Below are 20,831 nucleotides of genomic sequence, written 5' to 3'. Positions count from 1 at the left end.
GTCCCCCATAACATCCTTTGATAAGACAGAGTTAGTGGAGTTACTCTGCACATGCTCAGTTTTTTGTTTTGTTTTGGGGAGAGTACATGTAATCAGCACAGGGCCAATTAGCACTGTCCAGACAAAGGGTCAGGGGTCCTGCATCCTTATAGGACATTCATGTGAGAATGAATAAAAACTCCTCCTAAAAGCTTTAACCAGCCACTGATAGAAGTCACAAGACTGCTATATACTGCTGATGAGAAAAGGTATTTATCAGTTATATTTACTAAAATGATTGCATTTCCATGTTCTGTGTACTGTGGGAGACCAGATATAGTGAATGCAGGATCCTGGGTTTATTAACTCTTTAAAGTGATAGTAAAGTCTTCTTTCTGACCTGTACTTACAGGTAAGCCTTTATTAAGGCTTACATGTAGGTACAGTGAATATCTCCTAAACTAGTCACACTTCATGCAGCCAGTAACGTCACCAGCGCATGTGCTTTGAAAGGATGGCATACCCCTGCAGCAAGCCATGTTCGTGGCTCCCACGCGCATGTGTGAGAGTGACATCATCGTGGCTCAGCCAATCAGACAGCCAGAGCTGGAAGGAAGACAGGGTAAAGATGGAAGCCCTGTCAGCGGTGATAGTGCACTGCTGGATGCCTTCGTTCTAAGGTAAGTCTCTCAGGATGTGCTAGTAATTCATACTAGCACAATATGCAATTGTCTTGCAAATGTATTTATTTATTTTTTAAAAAGGTGAGGTTTACTTTCACTTTAATAGCTTTTAAAATTGAGTTTATTTATTTTTTTACAGCCCCCATAGTACCTTTGATGTCTGGGGCTGCTAGCCCTCCTTGCGTTTTACCTTTGGTTAATACTGAATATTGTATTCTTGGTCTCTTATTCTGCTATATGAACATTAACATCAAAATTAGGTTTATTAACCCCTTGCCACTGCTGTGAAGCAGCCCTTTAAGAGGGTCTTAACGTAAGGTGGACTTCCCGATCCTGTAAGCAGCATGACTGGCTTTCACAGCAGTGATCAGTAATCATATGTTTGAGAGCTCCAGATCATTAACGATGGCCGAGAGCTGTCAGTGACATCTCGGTCACTGCTGGGAGTGCACTCTCAGTACAGAACAACATTTCTACATGAACACATATGTGCGGTGGTTGGGTGTTAAGGCTCACCTGTTTCGTTCCCACTTATATGCATACAGCCGTGGAAACAGATTAATGTTCCTAGATGTAAATCCAACGTCAATCATGGAATCCAACAAGGAAATCCACATAAATCGCAATGACCTTTTCCCAGCTGATCTGTACACATCATATTCCTGCTGCTAAATGAGAGATTCCAGTAAATTAAATTTACCACCAGTTATCCTGTGTGCCATAATTGACCAAATTTGGTCAAATTATTCACCTGGGATTCCTGGTGGTATTACCGCAGGCAGGAGTCTGTATTTAGCAGCGGGAATGTAGCTTGTACAGTCCACCTGAATTCCATCATCATTGACCTCTGTCAGGAGCCTCTAGTGCTCCTGCTCCTCATTCTAGCATCCTTGTTTTGGCATTCTCCTTGTCTGTCTGTCTGTCTGTCTGTCTACCTGCAAGGCGATTAATGTGGCCAGTCTCTGGGTGGAGACCAAACCTGATTTAGGCTAGCTGTCAAGGTCTTCCCTGTTGGCAGCCATCTTGGACATGTGCAGACTGCTGCCTCTTATAAACTCTGATTGCATCATCACTTGCCTACTGCCTAGGTGTCGCACAGTGATGATGCTGCACACCTGACTATATCTATCACCTGATGGGTTGCAGTCCTTGTCCTTGCATCTTGTGCTCCAATGTGCATTTCTGCTAGCAGTCTTCTGTTCTCTGTGTTCCTCTGCGTATGATCTGGCTTGGCTGACGACTCTCCTGGCTCTCAACCCCGCATCGGCAGACGACCCCGCATCGGTAGACTACCCACTTCTGGACTCAACCCCGGCTTGGATGACTACCCGCTTCTAGACTTGACCCCAGCTTGTTCCTGCTCTCACTTCCTCACTCTTGCTGTGCATTTATTTTGTTCAAGAACTGCTTTATTTTACCTGCATCCCTGTGTGGTCTGGTTTGCTGGCACCCTGACACTAGCCAATCCTGCAGTCTCATGCTTGTAATAGCTTGTGTAATACCTGATCAAGCTACCTGTTTGTCTGCCCTGCTCTGCTAGATTGGATTCTTTTGTTGACAACCTCGGATTCAATATCAACTATTCTCTGAACATTGCCTGCCTTCGGACATTGACCCTTACTATTCTGAACCTTGCCTGTCTACCAATCGCAAGTAACTGTTTGCTTTACTCAGTACACGCATGCCCTGGCGTGGTAGCCAGGCACTATAGCATTTTGTATAGGTCCTGAAGGCAACTGAGCAGTGGCAGGTCTGCTTGCCTTATGGGAAAGGGGGCTGCTATAGGTGAAGAAAACAGAAGCTAGCTGTAGTGTCTGACCATTTGGTATAGGAGTAAGCGTGACATCTGCAAAGATGTTCAGAGTCAAGTTTGGGGTTTTTGCCAATTTCCGTACTGTATAGCCAAACTGACAATGAATGGAACATGGGCATGTTTGAGCAACACTAACCAGGACCTTCTATCTTCATGTTACATAATTTATAAGCAACAATACCAATCCGTGGTACTTAGGCTGGCCATACATTAAACAATCTTCTTGTACAATGTTCTTTACATTTACCAAAACCATATAATATGAGGTCAAACCTAAACACTTTCAATTAGTATGTAATCAGGCAGGCCCTTGCACTAGAACGTTGAAGGTAAATCTAAAGGAAATTGAGTAAGAAAATTGTATAATATATGGCCAGCTTTCGAATGAGCCTGAAGAGAAAGAGTGTAAAAATATTTTGCCCTAAGGGGCAGAACAGGAGCTCAACCCGATGATGTTTATTTGTTCCAGAGCTCATCCTTATTTCATGAGGGCTTACAGATGATATGCTGGATAAGTGATATGTGCATGCTTGCTCTGGGCCAGAGACCTACTAACTTGTAGAAGAAGATGAGGATGACATGTCCAGAGAAATTGTAGGTCCCATATTTCTATCCTGAGGAGATTCATTTATAATCTTTTGTTTATAATTAACCTTCTGTATCAATATTAAACCACCAAACTCAGAATAATCAAAGTTACAATATTCCCGATATAGATGTACTTCTGTTGACAGCATGTCAGTGCTGACAACTCTGAGGATGATGATGATGTTAATATTTAAAAATCCCAACCAGCACACAGATTACAATAGAAGTTGTGTGGTGTGTCAGGACATGTTATCCCATATCCCAGGATAGAGCTCCACTATATACTGTGTCCAGTCATTTGAATCATGAACGTCATATCTCGGCTGCTGAGATGAAGGCACAACTTGTTCTCCTCTGACCTACATATGGCGCAGCGTCTAGGAACAAGGCCTAATGGCTCCCCTGTGTCATTATCTCCATCCCTCTGCCTGACACTAATCACACCTGACGTCCACCAATTAAACATCTAATAGACGTTTTCCTCACTGGCTGATGAAAAGTGACAGCAACCATAATAAGCCGGGACCCCGGGTGACCCTGGGGATACAGGCAGCTCTACCACTTCAACACTAAGAGGTCATAAAAAAACATGTCCATCTATCAGGAAAGGGAGCCGATAAAAGTAAGGAGGTAAAGAACGGGAAGGTTGAGACAGAATATTATGATAAAATGGGCAGAATCAACATTTAAAGCTACTGTACAATCAACACCTTTTTTTTTAGTTTTGGATGAAATGTAGAACAGATAAGACACCTGGCAGAGTTCTTTTTCAATTCCCATGTCCTGTCAGGGAATTTTTTCTTTATCTCTTATTCCAGATGCAAAACCGGAAGTGAGGAAAAACTCTACCCTATAGACAGCTGTCACCAGAACAAATGTCCCCATTGGAAGATTTCCTCTTTATTCCTATTCTGGTGACACCAGGACAATGTGAAAGAGGGAATTTCCATAGCAGGGACACAGATTCTTCTCTGTTTTATCCAAAATCACGGCTAATTCACATGTGCATGTCCTCTGAAGTGTGATCCGTGTTAGGGGGCATTTGACAAACGGCACGGATGCATTATGTCGCCTCCTCACTGCCTGAATTAACCCAAATGCTGCACCATCCCATCACAATCACACACGGTTGAGGCATGGCACCATAAACTAGCATTAGTCCCGCAACATACTGTTTAATTTTTGCTATGGCTGTGAGCTGCAAAACAAGAACATTTCACATTATTCCCTGTGAAGGAGAGTAAAGCCAGCCATAGGTGGATCAAACCTCGGCTGGTTTAGCAGGGACCGGCCAAGATTCAATTTATCTATGGGCAGGCTGGCTGTACTCAAGTGGATCCATCGATCGCCTTGGGAGCAACAAGCCTGTTGGATTTTTTACATGCGATCACTGCTGGCGGCTATAGTGTTCTCCAAAAAGCTCCCTGGCGGCAGAATACAATAACACTACAGGAGGGCTTGATGGGGAAATCGATTTTCTTTCCTTCTTATGGCTTGCCCAATTGCTGATTCAAACAACATTGTATGTAACAGATAGTTGGTGTGTGGTGTTACACTGAAGGAACTGCAAAACACCTGCTAAATTACAGGACTGCCTTCTGAATTGAACATAAAATGTGATTTAGGGTATGGGGTGTCTGACATACATTTATACTGCCTTGTGAAGAGGAATAAAAGAAAAGTGTAATCTGATCTCAAGCTGAGAATAATTGTCCTCCGCCAGCGATGGATGCTGGGTCTTATGACTGTCCAGTGTGGGACAGCCACACACACAGGAAAAGACTGACAGAGGGCATTGATCCTCTCATGAATCAGATTTTCATCCTGGGAAAGTTTACACTTCCTGACCCCACATATCCCCTTCCTCAGCGGGTGGGGTACAGAAGATCCGTGGCAGATTGGGATATGTGTGTGACGTCTCCACACATTGTGTCACTGAGCAGCTCATTATCCCCTTTTATGGGAAAATAAATTAAAACACATCTCAGTCTCATGGGAAGTCCCCCCCTCCACTGACAATCTTCCCATGATGTGACGATAATAACATGTCATCCGAAAAATAGCAGAGAAATGTCTGGAAGGTGAACAAAACTGCAGAATGTTCTGGACATTATCCAGTATATGGCGACCCACCATGGAGGCTGGGTGGTAGTGAAATGTATTTAAAGGGAACCACGTTGTATTTTTCATCAGTGTGTTGTATAGTTTGTACATCTTTTGGGCCAGAGGGCAGCCACACCAACAAAGTCTCCGTTATACAAAGTGGCCAGCAGCGAGCATCTCTTCCTATGTAGCACATTGAATTATTGTAAGATTTGTATAATTGTCTGCGTCAGTCATGGATTCCTCTCACCCAACAAATTATACAGGAGCTCCACCCACCTTTTTACCTTCCCAAACATCTGCGCATTGCCCAAAATCTTCCCAAAATCGATGTGGAACATGTGACCCGTGCCTGTCAGCATTATGTTGTCATTGTGGCGGTCACATATACCCAGGATGAAGGTGGCGACACACCAGCCAGCACAGGAATACAGGAAATTATCTGCGGCCTGAGAAATACATCACAAAAATGATACATTACACACATGATCTTTGTAGATGAGTTATGTGTTATACATATTAAAGATGTGTATAGATTTTATGACATTTTCACATTTGTGGGATAATCAAATACAGATATTATACATCTGGAAGAGTAAATGATGGACAAGCGTCTTGGTGTCCTGGTAGAGCATAGACTCTGCACTTAGCACCAATCTGTAGCCTTTGGAGCCGGTTACACAGTGGGATCGCAAGAGAACACGCACATTACCATGTGATTTCTGTAGGGTGCGTTCATTTAAATGGACTGCAAAGTGCACTGGACCATGGAAAAAGTAGTGCAAGTGCTACTTTTTCAAAACACATTGCACAAAACCGCATGGCACTATGTCTGTGATCTCCGTCTGCTATTAACATTACATTGGTACTCGCATGCAGATCGCAAGGGCAGCATGTTAATCTGCAGTGTGGGAAACGTGCACATAACGCACCTTTCCCGCACTGCGCTCTGGTGTAAACTGGCTATTGGAGCAAGATACTTTCTTGTATTATGAAAGAGGTATAGACGCTAGAGAGAGTGACATGATCTGCCCCTGTACAAAGCATTAGTAACACATCATCTGGAATACGCAGGTCAGTTTTAGGCACCAGTTCACAAAAAAAAGATATCGGAGAATTAGAGAAAGTGTATAAAAAAGACACAAAAGTAACCAGTGGCAAGAAGGAGATCAGCTATGAGGAAAGAGTAAAGTCCAAATGAACCTTCAGCTTAGGGGCTCACGCACATGGCAAAAAATTTGATATTTTCAGCAGTACTTTTTTTAACATATCTGAAGGCAGGTGTATTGTTTCTTATGGACTAATGCACACAGTTGCTTCAAGTCCAGTAAACTTCTGCTGCATTCAGATATGTAAAAATCTTTGTACTAACATTTACATATGTACACCATACAGCACAAATGTAATCTATTGGAGTCCAAGAGCAACTTGCACCCAAGCAATGGAGGATGCTAAGGCGGCAATAGCTATCTGCATCTTAGCAACAGAGGACTCTAGCCTGCAATAGTCACCTGCCTCTTAGCAACAGCGGATATTCAGTGACAATAGCTTTTTGTATCTGAAGCAACTGAGGATGCTAGGTGGCAAAGCTACTGGCATCCTAGCAATGGTGGACGCTAGGTGGTAATAGCTGCTTGCGTCCCAGCAAATGAGGACATTAGGCAGCAATAGCAAATGAGGATGTTGTAAATTTATTTGCATGTAAAAGTTGCTTAAATGTTATATGTGTACAGGGCACTTTTTACTATGCAAGATCCTGCATACTAGTTGTATTTTCATACAGTCAGTTTCTTTTTATAAGTAAGCAAAAACTTAGACAAAGGAGTGGCTGTGGGATTAGGATTTTGCAAAAACACTTGGCCGTTCCCCACAAACGGCTAATACGTCAGTTAAAGTCTTAAGTCTTAGCAATTCAGTTTGTAATTGGATAGAAAACTGTCTAAAAGACCGTATTCATAGAGTAGTGATCAATGATTCAGACTCTCAATGGTCTAAGGTTATTTGTAGTGTTCCCCAAAGATTTAGTTTTGGGACCCTTACTTTTTAAAATATTTATGAACTATACAGATTTTGGGATTAAAAGTACCATTTCAGGGTTTGCAGATGAAACCAAGCTATGCAGTGTAATCAAAGGATGTCTCCAACTTACAAGCAGACCTCTTGCCTACAGGGCACTTTTACCCCCTTCCTGACGAGGCCAATTTTCAGCTTTCAGTGCTTTTCGCACTTTGAATGACAATTGCACGGTCATGCAATACTGTACCCAAACTACACTTTTATAGTTTTTTTACACAAATAGAGCTTTCTTTTGGTGGTATTTAATCCCCACTGGGTTTTTTTTGTTGCTAAATGAAAATGTTGAAAAAAAACATTTGTTAAAACATTTTTGCAAACAAGTAATTTTTTCTCCTTCACTGATGAGGCTGCACTGATGGGCACTGATGAGGCGGCACTAATATGCAGCACTGATTGGCACTGTTGGGGCTGCACTAATAATTAGGACACTGATGATCAGTGCCCTAATTATCAGTGTAGATGTCCCCTGTCACACTAGCTGTCCTCCCGCTGTGACAGCGCATGAGGAAAGGAATGCTGATAACGAGCAAGTGTGTTTACATTGTAATCAGCTGTGATTGGACACAGCTGATCACATGGTAAAAGGCTGCTGTGACCGACCCTTTACCCCGATCACATAGCACACTGGATACACATCGCAGCGGGAGCATGGGGTGGGGGGAGGGCGTGGTTCTAGAGGGACGTCCATGGATGCCCTCCCAGAACCGGATGACCATGCTGTAGCTGTCTTTTGGCTACAGCGCAGTCGGAAAGAGGTTTATTGGGTAACTGTGTAAAAAATTAGGTTTAAGGCCTCATGCACACTGGACGTTATCAAAACGCCAGTAGAAAGCTGTAGGAGGATTTTTTTTTTGTTTTTTTGCAGTAGCATTTTTTAGCTTTTTCAGCTGTAGCGTTGTTTAGTTTTTTTTTTGGCAAAATTATACTCCCACGAAAGCTTATGGCTCAAAAACGTTGATAAACACTGAATAGCTGCGCTTTTCGGCGCTTTATGGCTTTTTCATCGTTTTTAAGCTTTTATCAGAGTTAGAGCATTTTCACAGCTGAAAAACTCCTCTCAAAACCCACTAGTTCTGGGGGTTTTTTCCAGCCAGAAAACGCCCCAGCCAAAAACTGCTGATAACAGCCTATGTGTGCATGGACACAGGATAACATGCTGGGGAGTTTACTGGCTGTAGAAAAAAATGTCTGATGCTAAAAACACCCACTGGAAAAACGTCCAGTATGCATGAGGCCTAAAGTTGATAAAATGGAAAGTTATGCACTTGGGGACTATAAACATGCAGGCATCATACGTTTTAGGAGGAGAACAGCTAGGGAAGTCAATGGTCAAGAAGGACCTGGGTGTTCTGATAGATCAAGGATTTAAAGTGGTTAAAAACCTCAGACATGAAATATGAAAAAAGTATACCCTTCTATAATGCATACTTATCTCAATTAAGAGCACTATGGGGTTTATTTACTAAAGGCAACTTGCTCCAGAGCTTAATAAATGAGGTGAAGCTTCTCTTTGCAAAGAATACCCAATCATGTGGAAGGAAGATAAAAGAAACTGCAAACTTTGCTTGCACGTGATTGGATGATGGAAGTCAGCAGAGCTTCAGCTCATTTACTAAGCTGTGGAGCAACTACACTTTGCAAAGTGCAGTCTTTTTGTCTTTAGTAAATCCACCTCTAAGTGTAATTTCAGTCTGCTGCTTCCTTCCTCTGCTATCAGCATGAATCACTTCTGACAAGTTTTTCTGACACCAAGAGAAAAATGGTGACAGATGATTGACAGCCTCAGCTCTGTTCCTGTGTGCTGTGTGAAGGGGGGTGTGTCCCTTCCCTCCAATCAGCTGTCAGAGCTCTCCTCACTGATGTAACTTCAACTCTCTGCCCCCTGCTTTTTTTTAGAGCTGAGAGATCCTGTGTACATTTTGCACTTTGAATTGATGTAGATCAACTGGTACAAAATATGTAGGAGGATTTGTTTTATCTCTGTGTATCACCTGAGGATAGTCCCTTCACTGGGTATATGTGAGGGTTTACATTTCCGTTTACTGCCCTCCCCTTTTTTGTGCAAGTTCAGACAAGCTTTTAAAGCATATCTCCACTTATTGAGAGAAAAAAACACCCCCCCCCCTTTTCTGGGTGATATATGTACATTACAAGGATTTTAACAAACTTTGTTGCAGATTCCTACCCTTTGTTATTCTGAAGAAATCCCTCTGTGTTTCTCTGTGCTCATGTGGGAAAGTGAGTTCAGTGGGAGTGGTTTCATAATTATCAATCAGCTGCGCACTTGCAGGACACTAATGAGGAAATCTGCTGGGCCTGTATTCCGACCTGTTCCTATTGGGAGTATCTCACCAAAAATGGCACACAAGCAAGAAAATTATGCTTCTGGGGGATGTTCTGTACACATTCTTTGTACAGAACACCTCCAGATGGCCATATTGCATTGAATTTCAGAAAATTACAGCAGATGCAGATTGAAAAGGAAAGGTCATTTTTCATAAAATTCAATTACAATATGACTTGTGTTGCAACGGTATACGCTATATTATTTTTTTCTTTATTTGCTATTTTTTCTACACGAAAGTGGAGTTTCCCTTTATATTCTGGAATGGATGTAGAGAAGAGAAGGCTCAGACAGGTATAACTTATGTAGGAGGATTTGTTTAATCTCTGTATTACCTGAGGCCGGTCACTGGTATATGTAAGAGTTTACAACCACTTTTATGATAGCATGCAATGCCAAGCTGCAGTTTCTAAAGCTAGGAAAGTATTTTCTTGTATTAAAGACTCCAGAGAGACAGACATATTTAGCCCCTGTATAAAGCATTAGCGAGACTTCATTTGAAATGTGCAGTTCAGTTTTGGGCACCGGTTCATGATAAGGATTTTGGAGAACTGGAGAAAGTCCAGAGAACGGCAACCAAACTGATAAGAGGCATGGAGGAGCTCAGCTATGAGAAAAGATTAGAGGAACTGAATTTATTCTCTCTTTAGAACAGGAGATTAAGGCCCCTTTCACACATATGGTCCGTTTAGTTCATCAGTTCAGTCACTTCAAAATGTATCAGTTTTTCATCAATTTTTCATCCATTTTTCGTCTGTTTTTCATTAGTTTTTAGTCCGTTTTTTTTTTTACATCCACTACCAATGCATAAACGGATGAAAAATAGTCAGTTTGTCCGTTTACATCCGTTTTTCATCCGATCCCTTTTTTTAACAGAAAGAAAATAGGGCTTTCATCCGTTCAAATAAACGGATATTGACGGAAGCGGATGAAAACAGATGTAAATGGATGATCATCCGTTGTCATCCGTTTTTCCATAGGAATGCATTGATGTCTGTTTTTCATCCGTCCGTATGTGTGAAAGGGGCCTAAGGGGGATATGAACACTGTGTATAGATACATAAGTGGCCCATATAGTGAGCTTGGTGTAGAGTAAAACTCGCTATACATGGATTGAAATTTGTCCGTGTCCTCCCCCACCAGGGCAGGCAGACCAATTATCATCAGGAAAACAAAGATGTAGGTGGTCTGTCACCTTGACTGGCAAGCTCTGCACCAAAAGCAGAAAGGGCAGGGTAAGATCAAGCTGAGAGCAAGTTGGTGCATTTTTTTTATTTTTGAAGAGGTGTTTTTATCAACAAAATTTGGGATGTGCAATACTATTTTTTAAAAAAAATAAGGAATTGAAACTGGGAAGCCCTGCAAAATAAATAAATACAATGAATTAGGGCTGAAGAAAAAAAAAAGACAGATAGACCAACACAGACAGAAAAACAGGCACACAATACCAGTGGAATATATCCAGAAATGATCATATATATCATGTAGCAATAACCCCTGAAGAAGTTGCTGGATTAAAGCTTTCCATAGAATGATAGTTCTGTCAAGCAGGGACAGTCACACACTGATCAGAATTTGGCCTGTCCTTGCTGAACTGACTGAATTTTGATCCATCTTTGGCATAGGTGTGTGCAGCTTATTGCATTAGGGTGTGCACACTAAATCTCAAACACACATGCATGTATAGTATATTTACTTACACTCTTCCTTGTGGCACTCTTCCCCACCGGCACATTATCTCCTTGCCTGTAGCTTCAAAGTGAAGGAAAAATGCTTCCGCACTTCTCCTTTAAGCAGAGCCACTCAGTGGGAGATCTTTTCCATCTCTCCATTGGCACACAGAGCGAAAATGCTAATGTGAACAGGGTAATTAGGGTGTTCATCCGACACACCCTGTGCACTCGGCTATGATCTATGGCCAGCTTTGCAGGCTCTCTTGCTCTCCCTACTAGTGACTTGCCCTGTAACTACACCCCGGCACTTACTGACTCTCTCTAAGGGCTCTTTCACACGGTCCGCCTCCGTAGGCGGATCCGTGCTGCTCAGCGGGGATCGATCCGCGATCCCCGCTGAGCCGGCGGATGACAGCTCCGTCTCCGCTTGCACCCCTGGTGCCTCAGGAAGGGCCCCGCTTACCGCGGAAGAACTTACCCTTAGGATTCTAGGGCAGCAGAGTGCTCTTGCCCCCAGTGACTCCTTTAACCAATTCGTCCAGGGATTCCCCAAAAAGACTAAATCCCGCATAAGGGATGTCAGATACCGTCTTCCTGGAAGTCTGGTCAGCCGACCAGCTCTTCAGCCAAACCAGGCGACGGTTAAGCACCGCGACACCAGACAGGCGTGCGGCTAAAGGGGCCTCATCTAAGGCCGCGTCACACAGATACATAAACGCCTGACTAATCTGGTCCACCATCTCCAAAGTAGTAGTGGGGGCAGAGTCAGCCACGTGGGTGCACCTAAGCACCTTGGTCCAGTCTGCCACAGCCTGAGACACCATGACGGAGACGAAAATAGGTTTCAGCAAGGAACCCGCCACCATATAGGCGTGGCGGGAGAGGGATTCCAACCTCCTATCCGTAGGGTCCCTGAACACCGCAGAATCCTCAGTGGGAACCAGAGTGGCCCTGTTTAATCTGGACACCGTGTGATCCACCTTAGGGGCCACAGACCAGCGCGAATCCATAGGAGACGCAAAAGGGTAACGGAGTTGAAACCGTTTAGGCACCACAAAATTGCGCTTCAAATTGCGCCATTGTTCATTCACCGTTTCGTGAAACTCAGCGGGACAAGGAAACACCTGCGCCGCTTTTTGGGATCTGCGGGTCCCAAAAGAGGACCGCTTACCTGGAGGGTTGGGCTCATCCTCCAATTGTAGTGTATCTTTAACAGCAGTAATCAGCGCAGACATAGCAACACGTTCTCTGGCCGTCCCAGGGGGGGGATTCATCCCCCTCCTCGTCCTCTGCCTCCCCTTCAGACAGGGAGGAATGAGACCCCTCAAGGGGTACACTATCTACGGCAACCATATCAGACTCAGAATCAGAAGAGTGAGAAAACTTAGGCCTTTTCCTAGAATCCCGTTCAGCCATCAAAAGATCCACTTTGGACGCTAAAGTCGCAAGTGCAGCAGTAAGTGTAGATGATTCAGAGGAGCCTGAATCATCCACCAAAGCTGGGGGAAATTTGCTGTCCTGGGACTCCATAAAAGAATTTTTATGGTGCTGGCCCTTTAAATCGCACAGCGTTTCCACCGCAATACACCGCTAGTAAGGACTACACTGAGAGACCCCTCAGGCAGGAATAAAGCTGATAGCCAGAGATATTCCCCACAAAAACAGCAAGAACAGACCCCCACAAGTGTTACCACGCTGGCTGACGATCTCCTCTGTATGAGAAAGGAAGTGATGTCACACCGCATGAAGCTGAACAGGCTAAGGGAAAATGGCTGCCCATAGGAAGTAATGGGAGGCTCTGGGAACATGGCTGCCGACATGTGCACAGAAGAACACATTGCCATGCGCAAGATGGCGAACAAAGGCGCCAAAACACACTACATAGAGAGCTGCAGAAGTGCCCATAGTGAAGCTAAGCAGCTGCCCACACCTAAAATGGCGGACCCGCGGTTTTTTTACACTGCAGCGGGACGCCCATGCATGTCTGCACCCAAACACACCACAACAGTGTCACCCAGGGTAGGGACCCCCACAACCCCCCACATTGCGTTCTAGACGCGCTAGAACCCCCGCAGGGTTCGGGAGTAAGGCGAGCCCCAGACACACAGACATGAGGGGATACCACAGACCTAGCAGACTGCCATCCCCAGACAGAGGCCCCACACAGAACGTACTTACCGTACTAGATGGCGTGGGCACCTCTCCTCGACGGGAAGCCTCCCACCCCAGTCGGTGGGGGTGCCGTCAGCCAAAAACGCTGGCCACCTCGCAGGCTTTCGTCCCTGAGGACAGGGACAGGTCGTTTGCGAGGTCAGGGCGTACGCATAGCCTGCTAAACGCTCGATGGCGGGCTGGGATTCCATAAGGCCCTCTGTCCTGGAGCACCAGGATGACCAGTCCGACTCCCAGCTCCGCGAACGCCGTAGTCTTCCGAAGAGCTGACTAACTAGGCGCAGGAACAAAATAAAAAGCTAGTAGTGCAAGAAAAAACACTTAGCATGAAATAAAAGTAATAAAATAGAAGAAGGCTGAGACTGTAGTCCCAGCACAGGGAGAGCCTATCTTACTCCGAACTAGGCAGAAGACAAACTGAGTTGGGAATGCTGATAGCAGGGGGGTATTGGACCAGTGGGACAGCCCCCATAGGTGTGTCTATGTAAATTACTTTGTTTTTAACAAGTCTCATGCCTAGCTTGCTCCTATGGATAAGAGGTCCATACCCATTGGTGAAGACTGAATGAGTGGGCGGCGACTGTCAGAGGATGTAAGAGAAATGTAAATTAGGCCTTCGAGTCACAGCAAATCCACCTTTGAAGTTGATAGTGGCTCTAATATTTCAGTGGCAGCCTCCCAATTACAAATGGATCCTCTGAGAGTGACTAAGTAATGGCCGTTGATTTTTCAGTAGCAACCTCCCAATGAATAGATCCTTTAAATACCACTATTGGCGGCCTTGGATTCTGCAGTAGCAGCCTCCCAATAGGAGCTAACCTTTAGGCCCATGCAAGCAATAACTGATACCTTAAACTGCTAAGTAATAAGGACTCCATGCACTGTCCATCTGAAGCAGTTTCTCCTAAAATCTCCAGGACATTCTTCCACATAGCGCACATAACTCATTCCTCTGAAGACACCTTCCTGATCCTTCAAGCGATATTAAAGCATTGTTTTTTTTTTTTTTTTTAAACAAACATGGTATACTTACCTGCTCTGTTAGATGGTTTTGCACAGAGTAGCCTGGATCCTCCCCTTCTCGGGTCTCACGATGGTGCTCCTTGCTCCTCCCTCCTGCTGGGTGCTCCCACAGCGATTAGCTTGCTTTGGGGACACACAAGCAGGCCCACTCCTGACCCACGGCTCTGTGTATCCATTCACACACAGAGCCACTGCTTGGCCCCGCCTCCTCCACCTCCTGATTGGCTCACTGGCGGTGACTGACAGCAGCTGGGAGCCAATGGCTCTCACTGCAGCCAAAAGCCAATCAGGAGTGCGAGTCCCTGGATCAAGAGGGGGTTCAGATTAGTATTAGGAGGGGATGCACACAGAAGGTTTTTTTACCTTCATGCATGAAGGTAAAAAACCTTGAGCCTTTATAATCACTTTCAGCCCCAACACAGGCCAATACAGTGTTTGTAAACCCTCACATATACCCAGTGAAGGGACTATCCCCAGGTCATACACAGAGATAAAACAAATCCTCCTACATAATTTGTACCTGTTTATCTACATCAATTCAAAGTGCAAAATGTACACAAGATCTCTCAGTTCTAAAAAATCAGGGGGCAGAGCGTTAAAGTTACATCAGTGAGGAGAGCTCTGAGAGCGGATTGGAGGGAAGGGACATACCCCCCTTCACACAGGAACAGAGCCGAGGCTGTCAATCTGCTAGAGCTCCCTCTCCTGTCACCATTTTTGTCTTGGTGTGAGGAGAACATGTCAGAAGTGACTCATGCTTATAGCAGAGGAACAAGGCAGTGTAAAGAAATGGCCCTTAGTGCTCTGGATTCAGACAAGTACACAGTATAGAGGAATATGCTTTGTTCATATTTCATGTCTGAGGTTTTACAACCATTTTAAGTTCATTAGGCCTCGACTAAAGCCCCGTAAACACACAACGATTATCGGCCGACCAATCGTCCGTCTTTTGTCCAGAGTGGTGTTTTGTTGGTTGGAATGTGCCTAGACTGCACACAAATTTTCTCGCCCAACAAAATTCTACTTCAGAAGTGATGTCATGTGTTGGTTTGCTTTCTTTGTGTTCTTTCTTCTCTGAGCATGCCCAGTCTTGCTCATTAGATTTTTCCCTGTCGAAATGTGTACTGACTGCACGAAAATCGGCCGTGTTTTGACGGCGGACAAAAATCTTATAGCCTGCACACCAGATTTTTTTCGGCCAAAAAGTCGGAGTTGGTTGTCGGAAGCATCATACTAACAAGCCGAAAATCAGCAGATCGGTCGTTGGACGAAAATTCCCTGCCGATTTTCGATGCGTGTGTACGAGGCTTTAGGCCTCAGGCAAAGACCCGTCCCACTGGCTTATTCCCCAAGCAGCAGCTCTGGAAGGTAAAGACTGGACCCTTCACACACAAATCCTCAACAGGTAGAAAACCTTTCTAAAAGGTCTCTCCAATTATATATCCTCTTCCCCAGCTCACATCAGTGACATTAATCCAGGACTGAACAAATATTCATAACCCAGTAAAGTGTATCTTCTCACCAGGACTACTGGAGAACCATCTCCATTAACAGACAGAAACAAACAATGTCCTTGGGCCTAGGATAAACCCAACAAACCTAGATATCAAACTAAGCTCAGGCTGGCTACAGCCTAACTGCCAACACTAAATTTAGGCACTCTAGCTTATGGCAGGATCCCTACATATATATATACATTTTTGTGTATACAGTAGATCAATGTGGCAATAACTCTGCAGTCAAAAATATGCATTAGGTTATTTCACTGGAATTGTCTGACTCCTCCTTTTCTATTAAGAAGCGGACAATGTGCACCGGTCACCTAGTGTCTCTTTACAATGATTAGAGCGCCGACTCCGTGTCTCACCTTCTATCACATTAGCAGAGTAGGAGGGAGGCTGAAGGTTGATTAAAGTCTATTGGAAAGCAAATGGCTTGATAAATGAGAATTGGATTTTTATAATGGAGTCGGAGAAAGAAAAGGGCACAGAGGATTCCTCATCTGGGCAGAGAAATGAATATATAGCTGAGAATTATTCAGTCACATCTCGCACTATGTAACACTGAATAATGAAATGACAGCTTCTGCAGACCAGACAATGAAATTGTGCTGTTTATCCAAGCGGACAGTATGTGGGGGCGCTGGACAGTGGACTGTGATGTGATTAAAGATGTGCTCAACATTTATTTTCCATTATAAAAAAGCAGAATAAAGCCCTAAGGAAGTCAGGAGTCATTCCTCTACAGTTTTCTTCCCTGTTGTACTATTTAGTTTTCATTGCATTTTCAGTCCTCAATCCTCAAAATACTTTACAATGTACAAACCTGAAACAGATGGTTGGAAATAGGAATGTCAGAAAATTACTAGGAAGGATAAAAAAAGGTTATTATAATATTTTGCTGGACAATCAGACCTACACTGTGCTGACGTTTTCTTTCTGGTTTAAGGACCAGTTCACACTACATGCAATCCAGTGCATTTTTTCTGCATCAGAAACGCATGTAAAGTAGATTATATGGTTTCCAATGGCATCATTTACAGTAGTCAGTTCCAGGGCGTTACGATTCCAGAAAAAAAAGTAGACCATGCTGCATTTTTTCTGAACTGAATTGTACTGAAACAGGGTAAAACGCATCAAATATACACCAGACCCCAGAAGAGTGAAAATAAAAAAGAAAGAAGGAAAAAAAGCGTCCTAAATGCATCAAAAACGCACCAAACGTGTTAAAAACATGTATGCAGAAATGCATCAGGAATGGATCTAGAATGTGTTTTTGTGGTGCAAACCAGCCCTTAAAACAGAGGATTGAAGACAACCCCACCTGATCAGAGAGTGAATGGGTTTGTACCAAGGAAGATGAATGGAAAATCAGTGTTGGCCTCCCTAGATTCCCCCTGCAGGCTCCTCAGCCACTGGTGTCCCAAACTTTATAGAGAAGTGCACTAGAGCAGAACTCTACCATAATGTGTAACCCAGATGGGGGAAAAACATTTTTGGCACAACCGTCATCAAATATAATATCTGGTATCTTAATTTAAAAATAGTTCTACTTGTCTGCCAGTTTGAGTAGTATTGATACTCTGGAGGGAAGAGGATAGTAAGTACCGTCTTATTACTTCCGAACCATTTCTTCATTGATGTGTCTTTTAAGGGACCAAAGAGACCACCGGTGTTCTGAATCTTAGCAAGGGTTGTGGAATCTGGGACCATCTGAATCAGACCTGAAAGAGCAAAGAGGACAACAATAACAGAATATTGAGGAGCAGGGAAGTACAAATCACTAATACGGGTCATGTGCTTTCCAGACCTTTCCAAAATCCCACTAACAGGTCATGTTTTCCAGAGGACCTCCCAAAATCACAGTGGAATTCATACCATTGTGTTTTTATACTTTTACTAAAAGAAGCTGTGTTCTTACCTGAAAGTCCCAAAAATATAATTGTTTCCAGTTGTCACAGTTGTGCTCCTACCTGGATTTTTGGAAATCATTATTTCTTTCAAATGATCACAGCTGTGCTTCTACCTCAGTCTTGAAATCATCTTTTCTTTTCAACTGTAACAGCTGTGGTCCTACCTGGAATTCTAGAAATTATACCTGCTTCTACTTAACACATCTGTGTTTCTTCCTGGAAGCCTGGAAATCATCATTTCCCAATTGTCACACCTGCTTCTAAAGCTGGCCATAGATGGGTAGAATCTCAGGCTGATTGTACCTAAATCGATCCATCGATCAACTTGGGTACAACCAGCAGGTCAGATTCTCAGCATGCGATTATCACCTATAGCTGCTAACAATAATCACTGTGTTCTCCCGGGAGGGATGGCTCCACGCGCCCCCCCTGCCAGGAGATCACAATAGCTCTGTGGGAGGAATTCCCCCATCAATACTGACTATGTTGTTGGGGGAATCAAGCAATGTTTTACCTGCAACTCATGGCTGCAGGAAAGAAAATCGCATCATTTATGGCCTGCCTAAGTAACACAGGGGTGCTCCTACCTAGAAGTCTAAAAATCATTGTCTGTTTCTAATTATCACAGCTGTGCTGCTACCTGGTAATTAAATCATCTGTTTCTCAGGGTACGCCCACACTGAATGCGGGTTCACGAGTTTGAAATCGTACAGGTTCGGGGGAGATTTAAATGACATCTGTGTGGGCTCATGAACAAATGTCTATTGAAATCGCCCCTGCGGTCGCCAAAAGTAGTGTAGAAACTACTTTTGCAAATCTGTGCGGTGCCGCAAAGTCGGCATCGCATCAATTGGGACATTGCGTTGCTGGCAATGGGCTGCAATTTTGCATGCGATTTGACATGTCAAATCGCATGTCAAATTGAGCCGCTGTGAATGAGGGCTAATGGTCACAGCTATGCTGCTACCTAGAAGTCTGGAGAACATACACCATTGCTAGTATGATAAAAAATGCTCTTGGTGATCAGTGGTCATTATTATTGGAGATCATCGATCTCACACCTGTTTCATAGGCAGACGACCAGCCATTGTTTGCAGCCAGATCAGATATTGATAGTAGTGATGGCATTTGCCAATATATCAGCACACAATTCTTCTCCCGCCGCCGACTCACCTTGTTTTCTGCCAGTGGATAAACACCGATAGGTCACCATCCGCAGGTCCAGCCCTTCATAAAGCCAGATTCTGTCCATGAGATTGATGAGTTGGAGGATGAGCATGTCCTGCCGGATGTCATCTCCAGTCTGAAGAGTCACAAATGACACTCACAATGAATAGCGCACAGATACACCTGATATGACACCCTTCAGCATCGAGTCATCAAGCTGCAATCTCACTTAAGTGCCAAATACTGTTTTAAGGCATGCTGAAATGACCAGTGGTATTGTATGTAATTTTAGCATGTCTTAAAATGTAACTGTGGCCAGGCTATAGGTTTTTCAAAATTTCCATATTCTTAACAAGTATTAAATCAGCTTTAAAGGGATTTTGCTGCTTTTTAAAAATTAGAAAAAGAACCACAATGTAAAGCAAGCAATTCTTACTTCCCTATCCCAATTCCCATACTTGTTAACTCCTACAGTGTGTATAGTAATGGTGTATGGACTAGGAATGATGTACAAAAGAAACCATCAAGCACAGTGGGGGACGACAGCATCTGACACAAATTATCAAATGCAGAAAATTTTCCAGCAAAATTTTCTCTGTTGGCAATGGGGCAAATAAGTATCGACTGCTTGTTTTAGAGTGGGTCTCTTTCTATGAAAAAAAAAAAAAACTTAAAAAGCAACCACTGTACTCTGTAGCTGCAGGTACTCGGGAGTAGTTTATCCTCAATATTCTTTTTTAACTCAAGAAAGGCTTTATTGAAAAGGAAAATAAGAAGCAGTTCCAGCACAGATCAGCTTCCAAAGCCAAAAATCAACAGATATCCTCAATATTTACTGCAAAACTACTTTCATTTTGATTTCAGCTGATGAGCTGCCCCTTCTTCTGACCCCCCACCCACCCCAGCAATGACTCAGGAGCTGAGCCCCAACCCTTAACCCCCCCCCCCCCTCCCAGCAGTGACTCAGCAGTTGAGCCCCCACACTCCTGCTCCAAACCTCTAGCAATGATTTTAGCAGATGAGACCCTTGTTAAATTAAACAGTTTATCAATTGCCTGAAAATGTTTATTAACCCCATAATATGTTCATGTCATCTCTATTGAGGGACACCCAGAAAATACATAATGCTGCTTCTACTCTACTACGCACAGGTATAATAAGCCAGCATGACACTTTCTGGACTGTTCACACAAAATCCGGATTTCAACCCCCCAACCGACCCCAGACCATGAAATGTGTTAAGTTGGTTTCCCTGATAAATCTTATTCTGTGCTCTCTTTTACCTTGTATATGAGGTGGATATCCGGCCCTCGGCTATCGGCATTCAGGAAAGTGATCTTCAGTGGTCTGGCGTTTGATTTGAAGTAAGAACATAGCTAGAACAGTCATACAAGTTAGAAAAATGATTAAAACTAAATTTTACAATCTTGCTTCTGGCTGTGATTCAGCGGCAGCCTAGGACAGAGCGGGAATATTAATTACTGAAGGAAACTTGGTGATTTATAATCACCCAATTACAGATAATCCATCCTCCTCCCATTCGGAGATTGCAAAATTCACAGCAACTTTCCTTATAACCAAAAACTATCACCTGTTCATATATGAACAACTGTGTATTGAATCTGATTGTACAATCTCCTTTAGATAAACCAACAACTATGTACTGCAAGGACCTAACTGAATAGCTAAAAATCAAATGGATGGTTTTGATCGCCCATCACACCACATACTTTTTTGGTAAATGTAATGGAGATTATATAAAGAATGTACAATTACTTTGTAATGTGCCTGACTTGCT

The 20,831-nt window shown here is 43.6% G+C and overlaps 1 protein-coding gene across 3 annotated transcripts in view; it reads right to left on the bottom strand.

Moving 5' to 3' along the window:
• PIK3C2G (phosphatidylinositol-4-phosphate 3-kinase catalytic subunit type 2 gamma) overlaps nucleotides 1–20,831 on the bottom strand; it is a 208,424-nt gene that overhangs the window by 44,503 nt on the left and 143,090 nt on the right. For all 3 annotated transcript variants that reach the window (XM_082255684.1, XM_082255683.1, XM_082255685.1), the window contains 4 exons: nucleotides 20,317–20,409; nucleotides 19,040–19,169; nucleotides 17,562–17,677; nucleotides 5,446–5,615 (listed from right to left, as the gene is read on the bottom strand). In XM_082255684.1, coding sequence (XP_082111810.1) covers nucleotides 5,446–5,615; nucleotides 17,562–17,677; nucleotides 19,040–19,169; nucleotides 20,317–20,409 — 509 coding nt within the window. The remainder of the gene's footprint in view (nucleotides 1–5,445; nucleotides 5,616–17,561; nucleotides 17,678–19,039; nucleotides 19,170–20,316; nucleotides 20,410–20,831) is intronic.

This window comes from Pelophylax lessonae, assembly GCF_965119305.1.
Source record: "Pelophylax lessonae genome assembly, chromosome: 4".
NCBI lineage: Eukaryota > Metazoa > Chordata > Amphibia > Anura > Ranidae > Pelophylax > Pelophylax lessonae.
The sequence above is the reverse complement of the archived record's forward strand: the minus strand, read 5'-3'. Positions and strand labels throughout refer to the sequence as shown.